Source organism: Cucurbita pepo, chromosome LG18 (genome assembly GCF_002806865.2).
Source record: "Cucurbita pepo subsp. pepo cultivar mu-cu-16 chromosome LG18, ASM280686v2, whole genome shotgun sequence".
Lineage (NCBI taxonomy): Eukaryota > Viridiplantae > Streptophyta > Magnoliopsida > Cucurbitales > Cucurbitaceae > Cucurbita > Cucurbita pepo.
In genome coordinates, this window is record NC_036655.1 from 770,567 (window position 1) to 793,520 (window position 22,954).

The window sequence follows — 22,954 nt, forward strand, 5'->3', positions numbered from 1 at the left end:
AAAAAAAAAAAAGTACCATCCATTTTACCATGTCTTTTCATGTTTTCAAGTTTTTAATAAGTCACGACTCATGAAAATCAAGTCCTAACAAAGTGGCATCAGAGCAGAAGTTGTCTATGGCTCTGCTTGATAGACACTTCGTCACGATAAGGTATGTCTACCTTTAAGACTTTAAAAATTATTCCTAAGAATTTCAAGTGTTTGTTCCACTTTAGGGTTACGGTAACGATAAAAGTTTAAGACTCTCAAGGACAAGTGGTAACCGTAGTCTTAACAAGGCCAATGGTAGTTACTAGGGTTACGGACCGATTAGGGGTTTGCAGATCCACAAGGGTCCTTAAATCTAATTGGCATTACATCTTTCTATACCAAGTACTTTCTACCGTTTCATAGTTCATAAGTGGGTGACGTTACATCTCTCTATACCTAGGCTCTTACTAGTCGAGATAAGTTCACAATTAGGAGTGCCCCTTTTAGTACAACCCGTGCTATCTCAATGACCCCTAGTGTGGCTCATGAATGTTGGATCGGTATGGCAACCCTAGAGGGGGGGGGGGGGTAATAGGGTTTTAACGATAAAAGTGTTTAAACGTGATTAATTTTTCTAATGATGAAACTTTTTACAAATAAGTAGAAGATGATAATTACTAAAACAAAGTAATTCAAGTCAAAACAATAATCAAGTAGAACATGCAATAAATCACAATAATAATTTTGAAATTAAATAGGAAAGAGTTAGAGAAAATGACACCGTAGTTTTATAGTGGTTCGGTCAAACTCGACCTACTCCACTCCCCAAGCGCCTCTTGGGAATTTGAATAAAGAACTTTCTCGACTCTTTCCACGGATCTGAGCCAAACCGCTACACCGCTCTTTTTACGAGTTCAAGAGCAAACTCAATCCTTTCCACGGCGCAGGATCAAACCGATACAAGTATTTGAGTTTGATAATAACACACCACAACTCTCTCAAAGAGTAGATTTACAATTTGGGATACTCATAACTATTTCCTCACAATACAATAATAATCCCTCTCAAGAATAAGATGAAAAGAAATAAACTTGTAAACTTGGAGAGAGCAACAAACAATGGAGACTTTGACTCTTCACTAACTCCCAGCAAAACACAACTCAAATTGTTATCNGAGTTTATATAGAGGAGAAAAGTGTCAAAATGTAGGATTGAATATTGACCATTGGATTGTGTCAGGAATAATGGAAAGTGGAGATTAAAAGTAAATAAATAAGAAAATTATCTAAATTCATTTATTTCAAAATTTTAATATAATAGTAATATAATATAATAATAATAAAAAGTTATGTGATTAACGGTTAAATGAAATTCAAAATTTATTATAAATATAATAATATAATAATAATAAAAATGATGTGAGTAACTACCAAAATTTTAAAATATAATAATATAATATAGTAATAATAAAAATCGATGTGAGTAACGGTTAGATTCAAATTTATATTTTGTAAAAATAGCTTTATTTAAAAATATAATAATAAGAAGAAAAAAAAAAAAAACTCCACCATTTGTTACTCTCCCAAAATTATAAATGTCATACTTTGATATATTTTGATTTGTCTATCATTTTGATTTTGCTGACACATCATCACGTCGGGTATGTTGTCTCGATTGTAATTTCTTAGTTTTAGCTCTTATTTGCGTAATTGAAAGGTCGTTGAAATCGTTATTCCCGACCTTATACTGTGGACAGTTCAAAATACTGAAAATAGTTAATAATTAAAAAGTATGTTTGTTATCATCAAAACATCAATTAATTAAAATGAGATCAAGGGTCAAAAAGCCAACAATGAACTAATCGTGCAGCAACTATACGTCTAAAGCTCTCTATCATGCTCATATATCATCTAGATTACATTGTAATTCAATAATCATTCATACGTGATATTTTTATCTACTATCAGGCCTATAAATTATGGTAAAGTCTAATCATGCAGGCTAGAGCTTCAATAGTTCAAACAAATGAACCAAAGAAGTGTGGAAGTTGATACATCATCTATCGGTACAAAACCATTTGAAATTCCATTTTACTAAGTCTAGTTCTTCAATTTCAAGTAATTTCCATCTTAATCTATACTCGTTTCTATTCGATCCAAGTTCTAATCGATTACTACAGGTATTTCTTAAGAAAAATTCTAACTGGTTACTTATAGTACCTGAGATGTTCGAAGGTTTGATTTTCCTACTTCTCGAAGTTTGAACTTTCCCGAACTCCTCAAGTAGATCCTAAATTGAGTCAAAAGAGAAAAACCATTGAAATTAGATCAAAACACGAGCTTAAAGTGGTCAAGCTGGTAAAAAATATCAAAACCAATTCAATCAAACTAAACTAGACGATGTTATCATCTTTCTCACCAAATGAACCAATCCACGTAAATGCTAGAAATCGATAACTAGTTATTTTTCGGCCCAAAATACCTTTAAATTCCTCAAATGAGATATGGTGATTTAGGCCTCCTTAGCCCCCAAATTTTACAAAAAAATTCTCCCTTTTGAGTTCATTCAACTTAACCTTGGTTCTAATGTAAAGAACTTAAGATCTTGATCTATGTTCTAGTTTTTGTTCTTGGTTCTTGTTTCTTGAGTGATACCTAACGGTGTTCATGTCTTAATGAACTTAGGGCTTATAAGGTACTACTTTAGGGCATGGGTGTGTGGTAAACTTGATTGACCTTAAGGTAGTAGATTGATAACTTGACGAGCTTACTTTCTTGAATCATGGCCATAGGGTAGCATATTGATTACTTAAAAATCATAGGCTACTTAAACCTTATCTTGAGATAGCATCCTGATTACTCGAAAATCCAGAGTTAATCTTGAGCTCATCTTTACTTAGGGTAGTCTCCTGATTACTTGAAAGTCAAGGACTATCCTAAAGCTTCTCTTGAGGTAATATCGTGATTACTTGAAAATCAATAGTTAACCTTGAACTTATAACACATCCTGACTATGATACTCGGTAACATTCAAGCCCCCGAGCACAAGTTATGATCCATTCTAGGCCTATAAAATCTAAATCTTAGAAGCCTTTAGGGACAGTTTCATCCTTTCTTTTAAAATGGCTTATACCCTAAAATTAGTTTAAGTTCTAAACTTAATCAAAACATCTTGAAATTTTAGGTAAACCTTCATGTCCTTGTACGTCTTAATTCAAATCTCGAGTTATTTGGAGGGTGCTTGGACCTTAAAATATATTAAAGAATCCTTTGGGGCATTTTAGTCATTTTTATCCTAAAACTTGGTTCGAGCCCAAAACAAGATCCAATAGTTCTAAAAAAAATTTATAGTCCTTAGAAATCAAGACATAAGTCCTCTTATGAAGTTTCATGATATTTGGGGGTCATTTGAATCGTGAACTGAACGTAAGTTATCATAGGGGCATTATGGTCATTTGACAGGGTTGCTTGATTTAATTTTTTATCCTTATCAAATGACCATCTAATTTCATATGTAGCCTTCAAGTATAATATCATGACTAATATTAAAATTCATGAGCAATAGAGTCCATTTAATCGGTTGTTTTAACGTTATTTGATTCTCGAGCAAAAAGTTCGGTTTGGGTCCTGAACTCATAGTTATCGATCTAATTCTTTCATAATCCTTTAAAGATTACTTAATTTAAGGTCTATATTAAATTCCAAGTGATTTCTACTATTATATCCGGAGAAAAGTACTTACCTCAGAGTTAACATTCGGGTCTTCGATTCTTGAGTTTCTACTATCCGAATTGTTCCAAATTTTCTTTGGTAGATTCATTCTTTTGTCTACTTTTTGGAACATCACTAATTTCTTTGAGAACTAATTTGGAATGAGTATAATTTGGGACAAATTAAGAAAAGATCATGGTTTGGGCTAGTGTTGTCGGTTTAAACCACGTCATTATCTTCTTCCCCAAACAAAGGAGGAGAGGCGATTGTTGTGGTCAACACCGCCTGTAAAACACCTTTCACACCTCAATATAGAGGTGTTCTTCCCTCGGCTTCATCATAAAATTTAATCATGTTGTAAGAAAGAGTTCGGGCCAAATTTATACATTTTAGTAAATTGTAACTCAAGTTATAGACCTCGAAAGTTCACCGAAATATTTTTTTCCTCGCGAGAGAAAAACCCATAAAACTTTTATTAGTTGGGACGATTAAAAAAATTTCAGACTTTGATTCCTTCGTGAGATCTCTTCATCTTCTTCCTCTCACGTTTAAGAAATAGTTTTGAAAGAACAACTTTACGTGAGTATCTCCAATTTTACGTTTAAAACTCTTGAACTTTTATTCATTTTCTGTAGATTTTAGAGCTTATTGGGTAGCTCGATAGAGATTGTTTTAACTCCTTATTTCTTCATGAACGCTCTTCCTCTAATCTCCACGAAGCTAATGAGACTGGCCTAAACCAATGAGATGGTTTGCGGAGGCTGAATTTTAGATTACCTATAATCTCGCATAAAATAGACCTGATAAGAATTTCTTTGATTTTCCTCATTCCCAAATTCTTCAACTTTCATGTTCTTCATGAAAGATGTTCCTCAAGCTCTTAAAAAATGAATGGGACTGGATTGGGAGTACGACATTACCTACCGGCTCCAATTGAATTTTCAAGCAAATTCTTCCTCGTGACCATGGAAGCTTGAATTGAGTGAATGTGTTTGGCCCATTTCTTTTAGCTCTCGAATCCTTCGTGAAACTTGGTGGGGAACTCATTTAAAAGCGCCCGGAGTTGCTTTGAGAAGAAAAAATGGTGTACTATTGATAAGATAAGGAAATCAATACAAGGGGAATAAGATTCGGATTATCTTGTTGATCGAATATCTCAAGGCAAGAACATTGTTTGAGATTCGAATCACTCCACAAGCAAGATTGATCATGTCGAGCTTGAATGATTCTACATGCAACTTAAACTACATAGAATTGCAAAGAAACTTAGTCATTGGCTAAAGCAAAGCACACATGCTTCTTTTACTATATTTTCCAAAGTCTGCTTACAAATACAACACACATGGCTTTATATAGCCTCAAAATGAAACTACTAAAGACATTCCAAGAGTTGTAACATTCATACTTAATGGCCATAATTAATCATTATGTAATTGTAACCTAAGGTAAATTAAAAGTCTTGAAATACAACAACTCTAAATTGTAACCCACCCAAAATTTATGACCATCAAACTTCATTCCTCTTCAATGTGGCATGAATTGCAACATTTTTTGATAATTTTGACAACATTTTCTTCACATCTTCATTGAAGTATATTGTATGATTGATGTCTCTTGGTTCATATCATTCTCCACTTCTTCAAGAGGATTCGTCCTCGAATCTATTTGTGAAACTTTGCTGCAAAAAATAAGATATGGAAATATAAAGGACCTCACAACAATCTCTCACATGTATACACTCAATGATTTTTTTTTTTAGGCCACTCTGTTTGCACTTATTTACACAAATGAAGCTCTCAATCTCACCTCTCAAAATTTTGAATAGAGCAAAGATTGAATTTTTAACTCTGGGTCGATTAAAATCTAAAAAGATAAAAGTAAATAAAAATCAAATTGAAAAAAAATGCAAAGGAAACATATATCCGATCTTGAGCCTGAACCTCTGATACCAAATGATAAGATAAGAAATAAATACAAGGGGAATAAGATTCAGATTACCTTGTTCATCGAATATCTCAAGGCAAGAACATTGTTTGAGATCCCTAAATTTGAGGAAAGAATATCCAAAAACTAAGGATCCGATTTTTAAGTTCTCTCATCACTTGATTCTTGTCCCAAAACATGCCCACAATTTCTTATTTATAGATGAAACTTGCACTGCCTTTGATCATTCTAGAATCGAGCTAAAGTTTAACTTAAAGTTTTTGGATTGTCCATAAAAAATATCTACTCTAATGCGAAAGGTGCTGACCTTAGTTATGAATATAGACAGTTAGATCTAAAAAACCTCAAGTCTTCTTGAGCAACGAAAATTTGGAGTGAATTGGTCTTATAGAATTGGTCTTATAAAACCAAAGTCACTATTGATTCAATGATAGGGGCATTATCGTAATTATATTGAACTTTAAAGGTATTTTTGGTAATTTATCACTTTTAATTTTTTTTTTACCTCGGTAAGACATTTTTTTTCTTGAAAATCTTGAAATTCCTTCTCTATAAGAAATTAAAAATCGAAAAAATTTATTTAAAATAAAATAAAAAGACTTTTTTGCCCTTCGTACTTACTATTTCTCTTCCAAATCTTCTCGGGCTCTTCCTTACTATGACATTGAAAATATCTTTCTTGATTCCATTAGCCTTAAACTTGCCGAAATATCTTAACTTTAGTTTGGGAAGTCCTAACTTAATGCTCAACGAGCCCATTTGGATGATTTTTTTTGTTTTTATTTCATCACTTTTCGAGACCTACAAGACAACTAATTCAAGCATTCAACTTAAAAATGACGGTTTTAACCTTCGGATCGCACGAAGAAATAGTCGATCTTTGTGCAAATGGTCTTATAAAACCAAATTCACAATAGATTCAATGATAGGGGCATTATCGTAATTATATTGAACTTTAAAGGTATTTTAGTAATTTATCACTTTTTAATTTTTTTTTTACCCTTCTAGGTCATTTTTCTCTTTGAATATCTTTAAATTCATTCTAAGGAAAAATAAAAAAAAAAATTCTTTAAAATAAAATAAAAAGACTTTTTTGCCCTTCCTACTTACTATTTCTCTTCCAAATCTTCTTCGGCTCTTCCTTACTCTAGCATTGAAAATATTTTTCTTGGTTCCATTAGCCTTAAACCTGCCCGAATATCTTGACCTTATTTTGGGAAGTCCTAACTTAATACTCAACGAGCCCATTTGGATGATTTTTTGTTGTTATTTCATCACTTTTCGAGACCTATTACTTCAAGATAACTAATTCAATTATGCAACTTAAAAATGACCGTTTTAACCCTCGGATCGCACGAGAAAATAGAGTCAGATCTTTGTGCAATTGGTCTTATAAACCCAAATTCACAGTAGATTCAATGATAGGGGCATTATCGTAATTATATTAAACTTTAAAGGTATTTTAGTAATTTACCACTTTTTAATTTTTTTTTTACCCTTCTAGGCCATTTTTCTCTTCGAACATCTTTAAATTCATTCTAAGGAATTAAAAATCGAAAAATTTTCTTTAACATAAAATAAAATAAAAAGACTTTTTTGCTCTTCCTACTTACTATTTCTCTTCCAAATCTTCGTCCGCTCTTCCTTACTCTAACATTGAAAATATCTTTCTTGGTTTCATTAGCCTTAAACTTTCGCGAATATTTTAACCTTATTTTGGGAAGTCCTAACTTAAAGCTCAACGAGCCTATTTGGATGATTTTTTTTTTGTTGTTATTTCATCGACCTATTGCTTCAAGACAACTAATTCTATCCTTCAACTTAAAAATGACTATTTTACCCCTCGAATCGATATTTTTCTAATTGTGGTGAGGAGAAAGACAAGACGACAAGAAAACAAAGGCAAATAAAATTGGAATGAGAAAAAAAGTTGTGGAGTAGTTTGTCACCAAATTCCATGATATCCAAAAGCATCAAGTCACGTTAGAACAGGCCCACCACTATGGAATAACCAAACTCCATTTCATTCTCGTATTATATTCTCTCTTAACACACCATTTTCCATCACCCATTTCTTCATTCTTCACCTAACCCATGTCATCCGACCGACCCATTTCCGAATTTTCCGCCTCCATGTCGGCGAGAAGCCTCGGCGACATGTCCGAACTTGGTTCCATCCAAATCGGTGTCGATATTATTTCCGCCGTCCGTCGAAACCTCGGATTTCTCAGAACCGTCGCCGATTCCCACTGGCTTCACTGTGAGTCCACTCTCAGTGAAGCCATACGAAGGTCAAATCGTAATCCATTTTTTAATTCAACTGATGCGAATCTCTTTTGGGTTTATGCATTTAATGCTAATAGAGATGTTTTATGGGATTTTTGTTTTTTTTAAGGTATGAGGAGCTTTGGATGCCGTTGATTTCTGATCTAATGGTTGCTGGAGCTTCGCCTCCTATGATTCTTCCTCCGTTGGATGTTGAATGGGTTTGGTTCTGCCACACGTTGAATCCGGTTAGCCTTAATTTCTGTTTGTTTCCTGAGAAAATTCCTAATGAATCAAACACCCTTTAGATTGGTTGTCTAGTGTGTTTTATTTAGGGAAGGGTCTGAGGTCTCTTGGGGAAGCCCAAAGGAAAGTCACGAGAGCTTATGTTCAAAGTGGACAATATTATACTATTGTGGAGAGTCGTGATTCCTAACATGGTATTAGAGGCATGCCTTAACTTAGCTATGTTAGTAGAATCCTCAAATGTCGAACAAAGAAGTTATGAGTCTCGAAGATGTAGTCAAAAGTGACTCAAGTGTTGAACTTGAACAAAGGGTGTACTTTGTTCGAGGACTCCAAAGAAGGAGTCGAGCGTTGAGTGAGGGGGAGACTGTTCGAGGGCTCCATAGGAGAAGTTGTGGAGCCTCGACGGTGTAGTCAAAAGTGACTTAAGTGGCGAACAAAGGGTTTACTTTGTTCAAGGACTCCAGGGAAGGAGTCGAGCCTCGATTAAGGAGAGATTGTTCGAGGGTTCCATAGGAGAAGTTGTGGAGCTTTGAAGGTGTAATCAAAAGTGACTCAAGTGTCGAACAAAGGGGTGTACTTTGTTTGAGGACTTCAGAGAAGGAGTCAAGCCACGATTAAGGGGAGACTGTTCGAGGGCTCCATAGGAGAAATTTTGGAGCCTCGAAGGTGTAGTCAAAAGTGACTTAAGTGGCGAACAAAGGGTGTACTTTGTTTGAGGACTCCAGATAAGGAGTCGAGCCTTGATTAAGGGGAGCCTATTCGAGAGCTCCATAGGAGAAGTTGTGAGCCTCGAAGGTGTAGTCAAAAGTGACTCAAGTGTCGAACAAAGGGTGTACTTTGTTCGAAAACTCCAGAGAAAGAGTCGAGTCACGATTAAAGAGAGGCTGTTTGATTCTATAGTGTACTTTGTTCGAGGGGAGGATTATCGAGGATTGTTGGAAGGGAGTACCATTGTGGAGAGTCTTGATTCCTAACATGTTTTGGGAGTGTGATTATAAGCACTTCGGTAGAACCACTCGGGTCGAACGTACTCTACCGTGTTTTTCTAAACGTTCTAAGCAGCTTAACAAGTATTAAAGGTAACAATATACTTCTTTCAGGTCAATTACAAACATTACTGTGAGACAAGATTCCTTAAGCTTATTGGAAAACCATCAATTTTTGATGAAGAGAATGAAGATTATGCATACATGAGGTGCAAAGAGATATGGGTCAAGAGGTACCCAACCCAATCCTTTGAAAATGAAGGAAGTTCAAGTTTGAGAGACGAAATTAGTGTTGAAAATCACGAGCTTTTCGAACTAGTAAGGAGCCATAAGCACTTATACTCGACGTTTTCGGAGCCGTTCAGGTCCGAGATCATCTACCTTATTGCAGCTAAGCAACGATACAAAGGGTTTCTGTATATGTTGCAGAGCTCTTCTGATGAATGTTCTTCTTTTGTGCCTGCCTCAGATATTCTTCTCATGTGGCTTACCCATCAGGTAAACGTTCATATTAAAAAGCGGGTAGAGATATATACGGTAGATAGCCATATAGTAGGTGGTTATATCTCGTAAAGCTATGTATGGTAAACGGAATGCATATAGTGCTTTGAAGAAGTACTTTCTTCGTTCTCAAGCTCGTAGAGATATACACGGTAGATAGCCATATAGTAGGTGGTTATATCTCGTAAAGCTATATATAGTGAACGGAATGCATATAGTTCTTTGAAGAAGTACTTTCTTCGTTCTCAAGCTCGTAGAGATATACACGGTAGATAGCTATATAGTAGGTGGTTATATCTGGTAAAGCTATATATAGTGAACGGAATGCATATAGTGCTTTGAACTTCGTTCTCTGTATTCTCTCTTGCGTTACGTATCTGAATTCATCAATATAAACCTTTAGCCAATATTTCTCAATGTGTTCATCTAGATCGTCTTTATGTTCATCTGGATCGAGTGTGTGCATTGTTGTGCGATCCTAACACATGCTTGATTGTGAGATCATAAAGAACGAAACATTCACTAATCACAAGTGCCTTTAAATTTTGATTGTGAGGTCCCACATCGGTTAGGGAGGTGAACGTGGAAAACTCTCTCTAGCCAACGCGTTTTTAAAACCCCTTGAGGGGAAGGCTAGAACGGAAAGTCCAAAGAGGACAATATCTACTACGGTAGGCTTGGGCCGTTACATTGATTGTATTAGTCGAGCCGTGTCCGTGCAATGTATTGCCATCTATGTTTGTTAATGCTGTATTTTCTGCCTTTACATCAGACGTTTTATGTTCCAAACTTCATTCTTGTTTGTTATATGTAAACCAGAGTTATCCAACAGTTTATGCAGAAGATGTAAAGGAGATGCAGGGAGATTTATCGAAGGTCGTGAGGTTCGGGGAAACCGTGAAGGCAATGGAACTGGAAAAAACCAAGCAACTGTGGCACCGAACGTTTCGACAACCGTACGAGAAAGCCGGAGGAGGGATAATCATGGAACTAGGAAGAGCTGTTACTTCCAATCCTCTAGCTTACTGGGAAGCATCCGATTCGGACGTTAACACAAAGTACAAGTCTATGATGTCGAGGTTCGTACTCGAGGTTTGTTAACTAACTCGAACAAGTCGTTTAGATATTAGCAAAGCTATCAAAGTTTTATGTTCATTAACATTATCCATGCTTTGAATTCAGGTTTGTGTGTTTATGCAGCTCAAAGCTCAAAAACAACCATTACAACAAGATTCTTCACACGAATTTCTTCGTTTACGCACTTTACGATGCCATCGGGAGCTTAAGCTCGATCAACCGATCTCGAGGCTCAACGATGACTCGTGGCACAAAGCGTGGCATCTCTATTGTGAATTCGGTACGAAAGGAGTCGTTCTTGAGGTTCGGCGTCCCAATGGCCATTGTTTCAAAGGAAGTATCATTAAGAAAGCTACCACATTCAAGTGGAATGACTTGATAAGAGCACCTTCACTTACTTTAGAAAGACAATTGAATCAAAATCTCAAGGTGGTTGTGTCAATAACTCCACCAGTTCAAGCACCCTACTTGTTAAAATGTGTACCAGACAAAGTGATAGACGATTCCGGGGCGATGGTTTCGGATGTTGTTCTTAAAATGAACCAATACCGGCCTCAAGAAGGGCGGTGGCTATCTCGAACCGTACTCGACCATGGAGGTAGAGAGTGTTTTGTCATTTGTATAAGGTAATAACTTAATCAATACTTCACCATCATCTCTCATTTAGTTAACGATTTGTCGAGTTATTTTTTACTGATGTTCGGGGCACGTCGAGATGTAACATGACAATGTGAACGTAAAATGCAGGGTTGGAGGGGGGTTTTGGAGGAGAGGAGGTGAAACTCCTCTGCCTGTGAAATGGGAGGACAGAGTTATCGAGATTCGAGAAGGTTCTTGGTCGTATATCGCTGGCTCCATCGGCCGAACCCCGGGTATGATATATTCGTGCTTGAATCAAATATTCGTAAATCTTGAAACTTTCATATCTTCTGGATAATTAGTAATATCTCAACATTCGATCAGTTCTTTGTATGAACGGTGTAACGGCCCAAGCCTAAGCCCATCGCTAGCAGATATTGTCCTCTTTAGGCTTTCCCTTTCAGACTTCCCTCAAGACTTTAAAACGCGTCTGCTAGGGGAAGGTTTATTTGATCTCCTCCCCAATCAATGTGGGACATCACAATCCACCCCCCTTCAAGGCCCAGCGTTCTCGCTGGCACTCGTTCATTTCTCCAATCGATGTGAGACCCCGACCAAATCCACCCCCTTTGGGGCCCAGCATCTTTATTGGCACACCGCCTCATGTCTATCCCCCTTCAGGGAACAGCGAGAAGACCGGCACATTGTCCGGTGTCTGGCTCTGATACCATTTGTAACGTCCCAAGCCCAAGCTCAAGCCCACCGCTAGCTGATATTGTCCTCTTTGGGCTTTCCCTTTCGGTCTTCCCCTTACGGCTTTAAAATGCGTCTGCTAGGGGACGGTTTCCACACCCTTATAAAGGGTGTTTTGTTCTCCTCCCCAACTAATGTGGGACATCACAATCCACCCCCTTTGGGGCCAACGTTCTTGCTGGTACTCCTTCCTTTCTCCAATCGATGTGGGACCCCGACCAAATCCACCCCCCTTTGAGGCCCAGCGTCCTTACCCTCATGTCTACCCCTCTTCGGGGAACAACGAGAAGGCTGACACATCGTTCGGTGTCTGGCTCTAATACCATTTGTAACGGCCCAAGCCCAAGCCCACCGCTAAAAGATATTGTCCTCTTTTGGCTTTCCCTTTCGGGCTTCCCCTCGAGGCTTTAAAACAAGTTTGCTAGGGGAAGGTTTCCACACCTTGTAAAGGGTGTTTTGTTCTCCTCCCCAACCAATATGGGACATCACAAACGGTAACGAGCCCAGAACTTGGACTCGGTTTGAATAAGTGATTGTTTAATAATGAACGGAGAGATGGTCGAGAATCTTTGATCTCTCGATTTGAAGCAGCTACATTACTTAAATTTTGAATATTGATTCATACATTGGCATCTAGAACAGAGAAAGTGGTAGGAACTGCAACACCAAAACAGCCACTAGAAGAATTTAAAGCTGCTTGGAAATTCTCTACTGGTGATGAACTGATGGTTCAATGGGATACTTCAACACCAAAACCAGCCTTTAGCTTTGTCTTAACAAATCCAACTTCAGAATCATCTGTATGTGGTCATTCCATATCTCGGATCTTGTTCACGACTCTTTTTCGGGTTTTGGGTTTCAGTATGTTTTGATATTGCAGGTAAGGCTCGTAAAAGGTCAGCAAAAGCTATATCAAGAGCCACGACTCGATGGTGAAGGGCAGGAGGAAGAAGAGGAAGACGAAGATGACGACGGGTTTGTAACAATGATTCGATATACTAATGAGGACCCAACTGGAAGAGCAACAGCTCTTCTGAACTGGAAGTTGCTTGTGATCGAGTTGTTGCCAGAGGAGGACGCCGTGTTGGCTCTTCTTCTCTGTGTTTCGATCCTGAGGAGCGTATCGGAAATGAAGAAAGAAGACGTTGGAAACTTGCTAATTCGAAGGCGAATGAAGGAGATGAAAATAGGTCTTAGAGATTGGGGCTCCATAATGCTTCACCCTTCATCGAAAAGTTCGACTACTTCGTCGCCTTACCTTCAACCTTGGTATTGGAATGTCGAAACCGTGATGGCATCCAACAGTGTCGATCACCCCACGAGACAGCCTGCGTCGAGCTACTTGCCCGTGGAGGGTGGAGATAAGTTGTACAAGCAAGGAATAATATCATGAATGATATACTTCCATGGTTTAGTTGCATGATTGGGCTAAATATATAATTTAGTTCCTAATGTTTGATATTGTTTTTCAAATATTAATTTGTAAGTTTCTATTTCATCCCGGACCATCCCTAACGTTTGTCTATGTGAGAATCCCACATTGGTCGGGTAGGAGAACGAAACACCCTTTATAAGGGTGTGGAAACCTTTCCCTAGCAGACGCGTTTTAAACCCTTGAGGGGAAGCTCGAAAGGGAAAACCCAAAGAGGAAAATATCTGCTAGCGGTGACTTGGGCCGTTACAGTATGTCTATAGATCACGAAGAGAGATTGGGATGATCATAATACTTTGTTTAGCTCGTTGTGTGACTTTCTAGATGTTAAACCCTGAGTAGGGTGAGGGATCAGAGGGGAAGCCCATAAATTGAAGGCTTCCCTTGCTCGCTCTAACGCTAAGTTTGCATGAGGTGCAAACTTCTCGAAAATGAGGATTTTCGGTGGAATTGGTGAACCACGCTAGCAGGTTAGGACTTCATAAAGAAAGCCAATATCAACTGCATGGAACTTTAGACCACAGAATGTCTCGATATAGGGATTGGCTACGAGTGTCGATCATGAACACTACGTCAACCTGCTAGCATGATTCATAGCCTCGTTATGTTATAAATGAATGGAGGTTTGGCTTGCATCATAGACATATGCCATGAATTTAAAATATGAGGACCTCAAGCATTTTTTTTTTGTAATAAACATCGAGATATTTTTCCGTTATGATTAGAACAAACGCGTACTGTAACGACTTTAGATTTCTACTTAACTTAAAGTCGCTATTGTATACATATCATAGACATTTTATGCGAAAATAAGCGTTTAAACTTCATTTTAAAACACCACCATGGACTTACGTGTTCGAGAACATCTTTAAAACGACGTAATGAAATAGTAAATGAAATAAATAAGCGTTAAAACTAAAAACACCTTATTCTAACCCAAGTATAAGAAAATAAGTACAACTACTCTATGCATGTGTCATGATCTCGAATTTGGATGTCGTTGTCAGCTATACAGGGATATCATGCCTTTACCTGAATAGAAGTAGCACGTGAATTGAGTATTTTAAGAGTGACGCCACTATTGGGGTTATATGCAAACACACACAATCATGAGTGAGACCTATCATATTAGTCTATATTCCTTAGACGACTATCCTAAACAGGCTAATTGGATGTGTATTTACTGTTTTACACACCGTCCACACGTGCGAGTATGGACCCACAGTCGGTTCGCACATCTCCTAGGCCCCTTTCTTGTCAGGCGAACATTCTCTAGTAGTTGTTGATGCCGAATACCGGTTTAAGAATAATGACCATCGCAACATTATAATAAATATTATGATCGTTTTTCTACCTCGTAGTGTACACGTCCATACCATCATAAATGGAGAAGGGCTATCCTCCGATGCATGAGGTCTCAACATTTTTCCTCCCCAACTGATGTGGGATCTCACATCATAACTCAAACATATCATCAAACGCATTGTATCCTAAAATATATCATATCATTCACATATCATTTCATAACCGTTCAAACATACGAGCATATAACATGTGTGAAGCCACGACCACGTGTCATCATACAACATATAATTATAACTACACTAATAGTAAGACCACTTACTTGATTGGACTAGGTCGAAGCTACTATGACTCTTTGATGCTTGATACTAATTTAACGCTGCTCTCTGGAATTTAATTCTACCTATGGAGTCCCACAATCATCAATTCAAATTCTAATGTGGGAATTGACTCACCTAATTTTACCTAAAATAATTTAAACTAGTTGTCTAAGCAGAAAAACTTACTCGTAATAATTTAAACTAAGCTTAATTATACATAAACAATTTAAACCTAATTCCAAAAATTTAAACTAACTAAAGGGTAGTCATACTAACCTTAAACTCTTCTAAAGAGTTAAACTAGGAGGAAAGGATCCAAGCATATCAAATCTAAGTCGGATCAGCCAAAATGTTGGCCTAGAGCCATCACAAAATACATTCTCCCGCTTACTTCAAAATCGTTAACTGAGATGATAAAATGAACTCAGAGATCTCCCTCTCATCAACTCAACGAACTTTTTTTTTTTTAAATTAATTAATTAATTTATTTATTTTTAATTTCCTAATTTTTGGGTGTTCCTTATCACATTTATGTTTGACATGATGTGATGGGGGCATTTTTTCTCTGTGATGTCTGGCAGCCCATTAGCGAGTATTAACCCAATGATCCAAGCTTAGGCGTGCGTATATGAGTTCGTCTGGTGGTCCATGTAGGCATGCATGGGTCATGTGTAGGGAAGTACTGCAAATCAAACTCTGCCGAAATTGGAAAGCAACCTAAGGCAAAGCAATGATATTTTTAAAAAAATAGGTCCCACCATATTGCATGTGTTCATTTTTTTTCACACCGATGGAGGGTTATTTACTAATTATTTTTTAAAATACTCAAGTCATGTTGGACTCTTATTTTTCAGGTTAAGAAAACACACACAAGTACATATGACGGCGTCACAGTGGAGGCCATGGAATCCACGCTAGGATAGTTGCATTTATGTGTCAAACTGTAGCCCTTAAGTTAGATTAGGATGATCGTGTTATTTTGAGTTTTTGCTATTTTGTTGTCACTATTTCTTTGATGGTTACTTTTATTTAAAATTGATTTTGCAAACGTTTCAAATCGAGTGATTTCAATCACGTTCCACTCTCATGATTCGAATCAATATTACGCATCTGATGGCACCGACATTGCCCTACATTCCTTGTGACAGGATCACATCAGACTATGAAATTTCTATAATTAAGTCATTGAAAATAAAAATGTACCTTGTTAATATAGATATTAACTTCAATTTCCTTAGTCATCCTATCCTCGAGATGGCTTTTATTTGAATATAGTCTCAGTTCATTCATGTATCACTCATTTACTCTCCCGTTCAAAACATGTTTCTAAGACATTTGATTCCTTTTATGCCCTTTAATAGTTTAAAAGGAAAGTTTATACCAATTTGGCATCTCAATGTCCATATATAGTAATAAAATCTAAATCCATAAAAGATTCTTTTCACCATCTGGTTTTTTAAATGTAACTCGGGTTAGTCTTTGTTTTTACCATGAAGTTCTACAAAAATGGAACTTCAATTTTGGAAGTCTAATGAACAAAGTTCAATAGTATATGGGGTGATGTTATATGTCATTACCATTGACTTATACTCACGTTAACATCCCTAAAGATTAAAGTTACGTCAACATGAATTTTGAAGTTTTCTGTGGCATTAAATGACGTCAACATGAATTTTGAAGTTTTCTGTGGCATTAAATGACATCAAAACTCTAACTCCTAATCTTTTCTTATATAAGAACCTCCATAGTTCACAACTTTCTCACACAAACAAGACAAAATACTTTTCTCGTTATCTTGACATTTTTACTTGTATTTTTCTACAAACAATGGCAACAATGTCCCTCAATGCTTCCACAATAAAGTTAGCACTTGTATTCGTTGTCTGCTTAGCCATTTTTGCATCATCGACCATGACCCTCGTGACAGCAGGCTCTAATGATTTTGATATCGCTGGCTGCATTCCATTTGTTGGAGAAGGGGCGATGTGTGTGGTAGAGGCTCTCAGACTTCCAACTTGTGCCATTAAGACTTGTTGCAAAGCTATTTTTAAGCTTAATGACGGTGACTCAGATATTTTCGGAAATATTCCCCAAACTGACATGAAAGTAGTTAGGCATATTTGTAGTATGTTAGACCATTGAGCTTTTTATTAGATAATAATAAATGACAATAATGAGTTTTTTTGTCTAGAGAATTTAAGTGAATGTTGTTAGAGAGAATTTACATTTATTTGAATGAGAATGAACATCTTTTTATTATTTATTGAAGGTTGTTTGTAAAATGGTATTTTAACCCTCATAAACAAATAAAAAAAATAAAAAATTGTGTCGTGAATTCACCTATAATGACCCTATATTTCTACTCGTCTAAGTTGCTACTAATGTCTCAGGTTCACCTTTTAAATGCGGAATATTAAAAAACATTCAGAACACTTCAAAATGCTAGAAAACACGGTCGTTCTTACGTGTTTCAAAACATAATGCTGGAATTTAAAATTAAGACAAAAAATTACATATGAAATAATTTAAATAATGAAACACAAACGTCCTATTCTAACTTAAGTCTAGGAATTTAAATATGCAACTACCCTATGCACGCACTATAGTCTCTGGACTACGATGCCGTCGTCAATCATACATGGGCGCCTTGTCTTTACCTGAAAATTAATATGGCACACGGCCTGCGAAATATTTAGTAAGTGACCGCACTATAGGGGTCATGCTAATGCAATCACATGCAATCATGATTTTGGGACCTATCTCTGACTCATACAAGGGCGACCTCCAGTATTGGACAACTATGGATGTGTAGTACTTTCCTACACACGACCCACACATGCAAGTGTGAATTCTCAGGTGGGCTCGCACACCCCCTGGACCTTCTCTGATCAAGCTAATCTGTAGCGACGTTCGGAGGTCAGCGGAACCCCTGGTGTCATGCGCCTCATAAACGCCCTCATCATCATACTGTGCACATCCACACTCATCATCTCTAGGGGAAGTAGCCCTATGCTTATGAACTTACAACATGCATGAGGTCCCTCTAAATCTCATCTTAACGTCTCTTCTGACACAACCTTCTAGTCTCATCTCTTTATTACACTATGTAGCACATGCTTGTGAATATTTATATTAATATCATTTTCATGCTCTTAGGGTTGTGTCCTATGTCGATGTAACAACATGATGCAATATGACACTCATCATCATATAACATGCTCAATATGGAAAACATCATCATATTAAGGAAAAATGTCATGCATACAAAATACTCATCATAAAGTCATCAAGTGCATCAAACATAACATGTACGTCATGCATCGAAACATAAATCACATACATATAACATGCATCACAACTCACAAATCATACTCATACATCATCATGCTCGTAAATAACTATAAAGCATACAATTTCTAGTCTATCCTATAGGAAGGCCACTTAATTGGTTGACCTTATCCGAAGTACTCCCTAATTAGCTAAACGTATGCTCCCGTTTCTTGAGAGCTGCTTCAAACATTGCTGGGGTTTGTTTCCTATCACACCGTTCGCCACCTTCCGTTAGTATTTCACAATTAAATTAATAATTAATTAATAAACATAAAATACGGCTCTAAAATGGGCTCAATTACCTTAATCGGGACCAAAAATGGGTCCAAAATGGTCAAAATGGTGAAAATCGAGTCGAAAACTAAGAAGTCGGGCCGAAATAACTGAAACAGCCGAAGAGCCGCTGGAGCGTCGCCTATGGGAGGCCACGAGCTATTTGAGCCAAGTCGAGCCAAGCCAACTTTATTATTAAGACTAAAAAATATACCTAGAAAACGTTTGTATGATATCAACTGTCACAATCGCGGTTTCTAGGCAGCGGACTTGGCGGTTGTGCGGCACTCACTCTCAGCACTGAGCGAGTCAAGCCAACTTTAGATCACGTTGCCTATGATCGGGCAATGTGTATACAAACCTCGGATCCCGATTTCAAGAGAGAATTTTAGAAAGCGGGGGAGAGAGGTTTTGGAAAAAGAGTTTTGAAAGCAAGAAAGATAGAGAGAGATAGAGTTTGGTGTTATATAGCATGCAAGCAAAAAACGCAACAACAACGACTTAAACAGTATATAACTTTTCGGGTAGGGAGAATTCGTAATAAAATAGTCTCAGTTGTTTGACTAAAACAATGCAACCATTATCCAAACTAAAGAATTTGATTCGAAGCTATCTCCTAATAGAGAGACGTTCAAGTAGTCTTTGTTGTAAGATTCGGCTATATCAATTTGAATAGCGTTTAACCACGACTATAAATATCGAACTCGAAAGTATTCATGAGCAAAGCAAGTTTGTTGAAACTATCTATCAAAAGTGTTTCAAAATGAGTTAGGAAGAAGTGTTTCCTTTAGATCTATTCCCAATTAAGGATGTCAATCACGAAAAAGTACAACAGGCTACAAGGGCTGCAGTGACATGGTATAACGAGATTTATGGGCATTGTTTCATTTACAAGCGTGTGGTGAATGGTCTGTCCGATAGTATCGACAACCACGTCCATCATCAATATTATATTCTTGTGATAGAAGCTATAAATGACGAGTAGGCTTAATTATAAAGATCCCTTACTCATTTCTTTTGAAGATGTCCTCAAGGATTTCAACAAGCATTAGATTGCTCTTTGTTACACTAAGCCCTCTCTCGCTCTACAGTATAGGGGCATTACTGTCTTTTAACCCTGAAAGTGGCATAAAGCAACCACAAAATAATCACATAGTTATCTATCTATATATACACTATCTTTTTCTTTTTCTTCAAAATTTTTCAAATTCTAACTCTTAATTATACATATTAGGGTTAATTTCCTAGTTGCTAAGTGAATATGAAGATTATAAGTAAAAGGACTAATTTATTATACAAATTCTCTAATAACAATAATAATATATATAAATATAAATTTTATTAATTTTATATTAGAAAGAAATTCAAAATCAATAAACTTATGCACTAATATACTTAAAAATAATTTAAGGGGTATATTACTCTAAAAAAATTATTCAAAGGTAAGTGTTCGATACCTGTCCAATAAATGTTGAATTTATATTTATACGTGTAACGACCTTAAATTTCTACTTACTCAGAGTTGTTACTGACTTCTCATACTCTTTTAAAATGTGGAATATAACTCTTAAAAGAAAACATCATTTATAGTATAAATGTTCAAAACATTTAAAATATCTTCTAATTCTTGAAAACACAGTCATGGTCTTATGTGTTCAATACGAAATATATTGTTACATAAGATTAGGAATTTAAATATTATGCACCTGCCACAGTCTCTACTCGCGATGTCGCCATCATCCATACATGGGCTATAAGGATTAGGCTGACTCAATGATTCCAAAGAGATAGATAAATTTTTCGTAAAACAAACAAAATTAAAACATAACATACATTATATTTATATCATATCAAAATAAAGTTGATATAAAGTATTTAAAACACAACACAACAATTAAAGTACAAAATAAGGAACGATACAAGACATTTTAACACCAAAGGGTTGAGGATGACGGGTGAGGTTTGTCTATGGCACCTGCTCTCGAGTCCTGTTAAGGATATTTAGTAATAAATTATAGTTTACCATATATATTATATTTGATATTTTATTAATATTTGTCTTATTACCATAGGTATCTTTCCATTTATTGTTATTTCCATTTATTACTATTTCCATATCCTTATAATTTATTTGATTATAAATAAGATAACTTTCACACCATTTAGGTGTGGTGGATTAATCAAACATTCACATGGTATCAGAGCCCTTCTGGTTTAGCAACTCCGATCCTTTCTTTTCAATGGCTTCTGAATCATCTACTATTCTTCTCCGCCACCCCTGCTGGCTTTGATGCCGCAGGCGCAGTCTCCATGGCTGCCGCAGGCAGAGCCGATTGATTACTCTTCGGCTCCTTTCTTTTGACCTCAAAATCACCCTTCGCCATACTCTGTACATACAACCTCACTTTTTCCAAACCTAGCCTCTTTCATTTTCTTCCCAATTTTCCTTTCATCCTTCACATAAATCCTAACCTAAACCTATCAATCTTCTGCAGAGATTTACCTTTCGAATCTGGGCGCCGCACTGGCCTCTTCGCCAACCAAGTTGCCGCTGCCCTTCTCGCCAAAATTGGCTCCTTCGCCCAATGTGGCGACTATTCCGACTTGACCATTGTCTTTGTCCCTTGCTCTAGGTTTCCCCTTCTACTTCTTGGGGTTAGACATATTCTCACCAAAGCCAAGGCAGTATCGTCGCTAAGCGACAATCCCTCTTCATGGGTTAAGACATATTCTCGCCGAAGCCAAGGCAGCATCGCCGCTGAGCGACGATCCCTCTGCAATTTTCGATGGCCAAGAAAGTGTTTCTTTACGCCTCCTCTGAACCAGGTTGTTGACATCTTCACGAAAAGTGTTTCTCAACCTCTTTGAATTTTTCAGATTCAAGCTTCATGTTTGTTCAAATCCAACGCTCAGCTTGCGGTGGGGTGTTAAGGATATTTAGTAATAAATTATAGTTTACCATATATATTATATTTGATATTTTATTATAAGGCAAATATTAGATATTTGCCTTATTACCATAGGCATCTTTCCATTTATTGTTATTTCCATATCCTTGTAATTTATTTGATTATAAATAAGATAACTTTCACACCATTTAGGTGTGGTGGATTAATCAAACATTCACAAGTCCGCTCCCGACCTCGACCAGCTCCTTATTACCTGAAAAAAAAATGGAGAATAAGGAATGAGTACAAAGACTCAATAGCCTATTTGTAAGCTCTTAATCGTGTTTTTGATAAGCTAGGGTACCATGCCTTTTCTTTTCTTGTTCGTGTCATAAGTTCTTGTTCTATTTCTTAATTCATTCTCCAAAACAATCCCTTTAGGATTTACGGTACTAATCATAAAATTGTTGACTTGTGTTTGAGGCTTCATGCATTCCAAGTGATACAGTCTTAATACCTATGCTCAAGGCTTCATGCGTTCCAAGCAGCGTAGTCTAAGTCATGAGCAAAGTTTTATGATAAAGTTTTAAAGGCTTAATTCCGCATAAGAGCATAGTTTATGATGACGGTAGTGACTTTAGGTTAGTAAAAATCTAGGGACGTTACATGAAAGCAAGACACCCATTTACAGTTGATGGCGACATCACATCAAAGACCAAGGAACTTGCATAAGGTAGTTGCATTTATTTTCGTAGATTTTAGGTTAGTATAGGTCATTACTCTTTTAATATTTTCCTTTATTTTATTTTAATTCACTTGAAATACAAGTCTCTGACATTATTTTATGAGATGTTTTAAATGAATGTTTCCGCATAAAAAAAATATTATATTATGTACATGGTAGTGACTCTAGTTCCCTTAGGTAATTAGAATTAAGGTCGTTACACTTTGTTATTCTATTTTCAGTATTACTCTCGTTTGAATGTGTTCTATTTGAGACAATTGATTCCCTCCGATAGTTTCCGAACCATGTTTACATGGTTTAGTAGTTTAAAAGGTAAGTTTATACTTTGGTACTTGTATGTTCATATATACTAATAAAATCTAAATGCATAATTTTTTTTTTTTTTTACCATTTACTTTTCTAATAGATGATTTATTCAAAGGGTTGTTTTAAATAAAAATAAAATATTAATTTATAAAACATTTATTTATTTTTATACATTATTTAAGGTTTGCAAATCAATTTCCATATATATTTTGAACTATATAGTATTAAAAAAAATTATTTTTAAGAGTGTTTTTAAAATTAATAATAAATTTGAGTTGGTTCGATCCAAATCAACTTAAATAAGTTCTTAATCCATTCAAAACC

General features: G+C 36.4%; 1 protein-coding gene across 5 annotated transcripts; it reads left to right on the forward strand.

Moving 5' to 3' along the window:
* Window positions 1–7,622: 7,622 nt before the first annotated feature.
* Window positions 7,623–13,535, forward strand: LOC111780097 (glycine-rich domain-containing protein 1). Of its 5 annotated transcripts, XM_023660378.1 has the most exons (9): window positions 7,623–7,915; window positions 8,020–8,137; window positions 9,239–9,357; window positions 9,490–9,622; window positions 10,445–10,717; window positions 10,808–11,328; window positions 11,450–11,574; window positions 12,677–12,834; window positions 12,915–13,535. In XM_023660378.1, the coding sequence occupies exons 1-9, from the start codon at window positions 7,719–7,721 to the stop codon at window positions 13,425–13,427; spliced, it is 2,157 nt and encodes a 718-aa protein (XP_023516146.1). In that variant the 5' UTR covers window positions 7,623–7,718; the 3' UTR covers window positions 13,428–13,535. The 5 variants fall into 5 exon arrangements, with proteins under 5 accessions (XP_023516146.1, XP_023516145.1, XP_023516148.1 ...); XM_023660377.1 differs by having other exon boundaries at window positions 9,239–9,622; XM_023660380.1 differs by lacking the exons at window positions 9,239–9,357; window positions 9,490–9,622.
* Window positions 13,536–22,954: the final 9,419 nt, after the last annotated feature.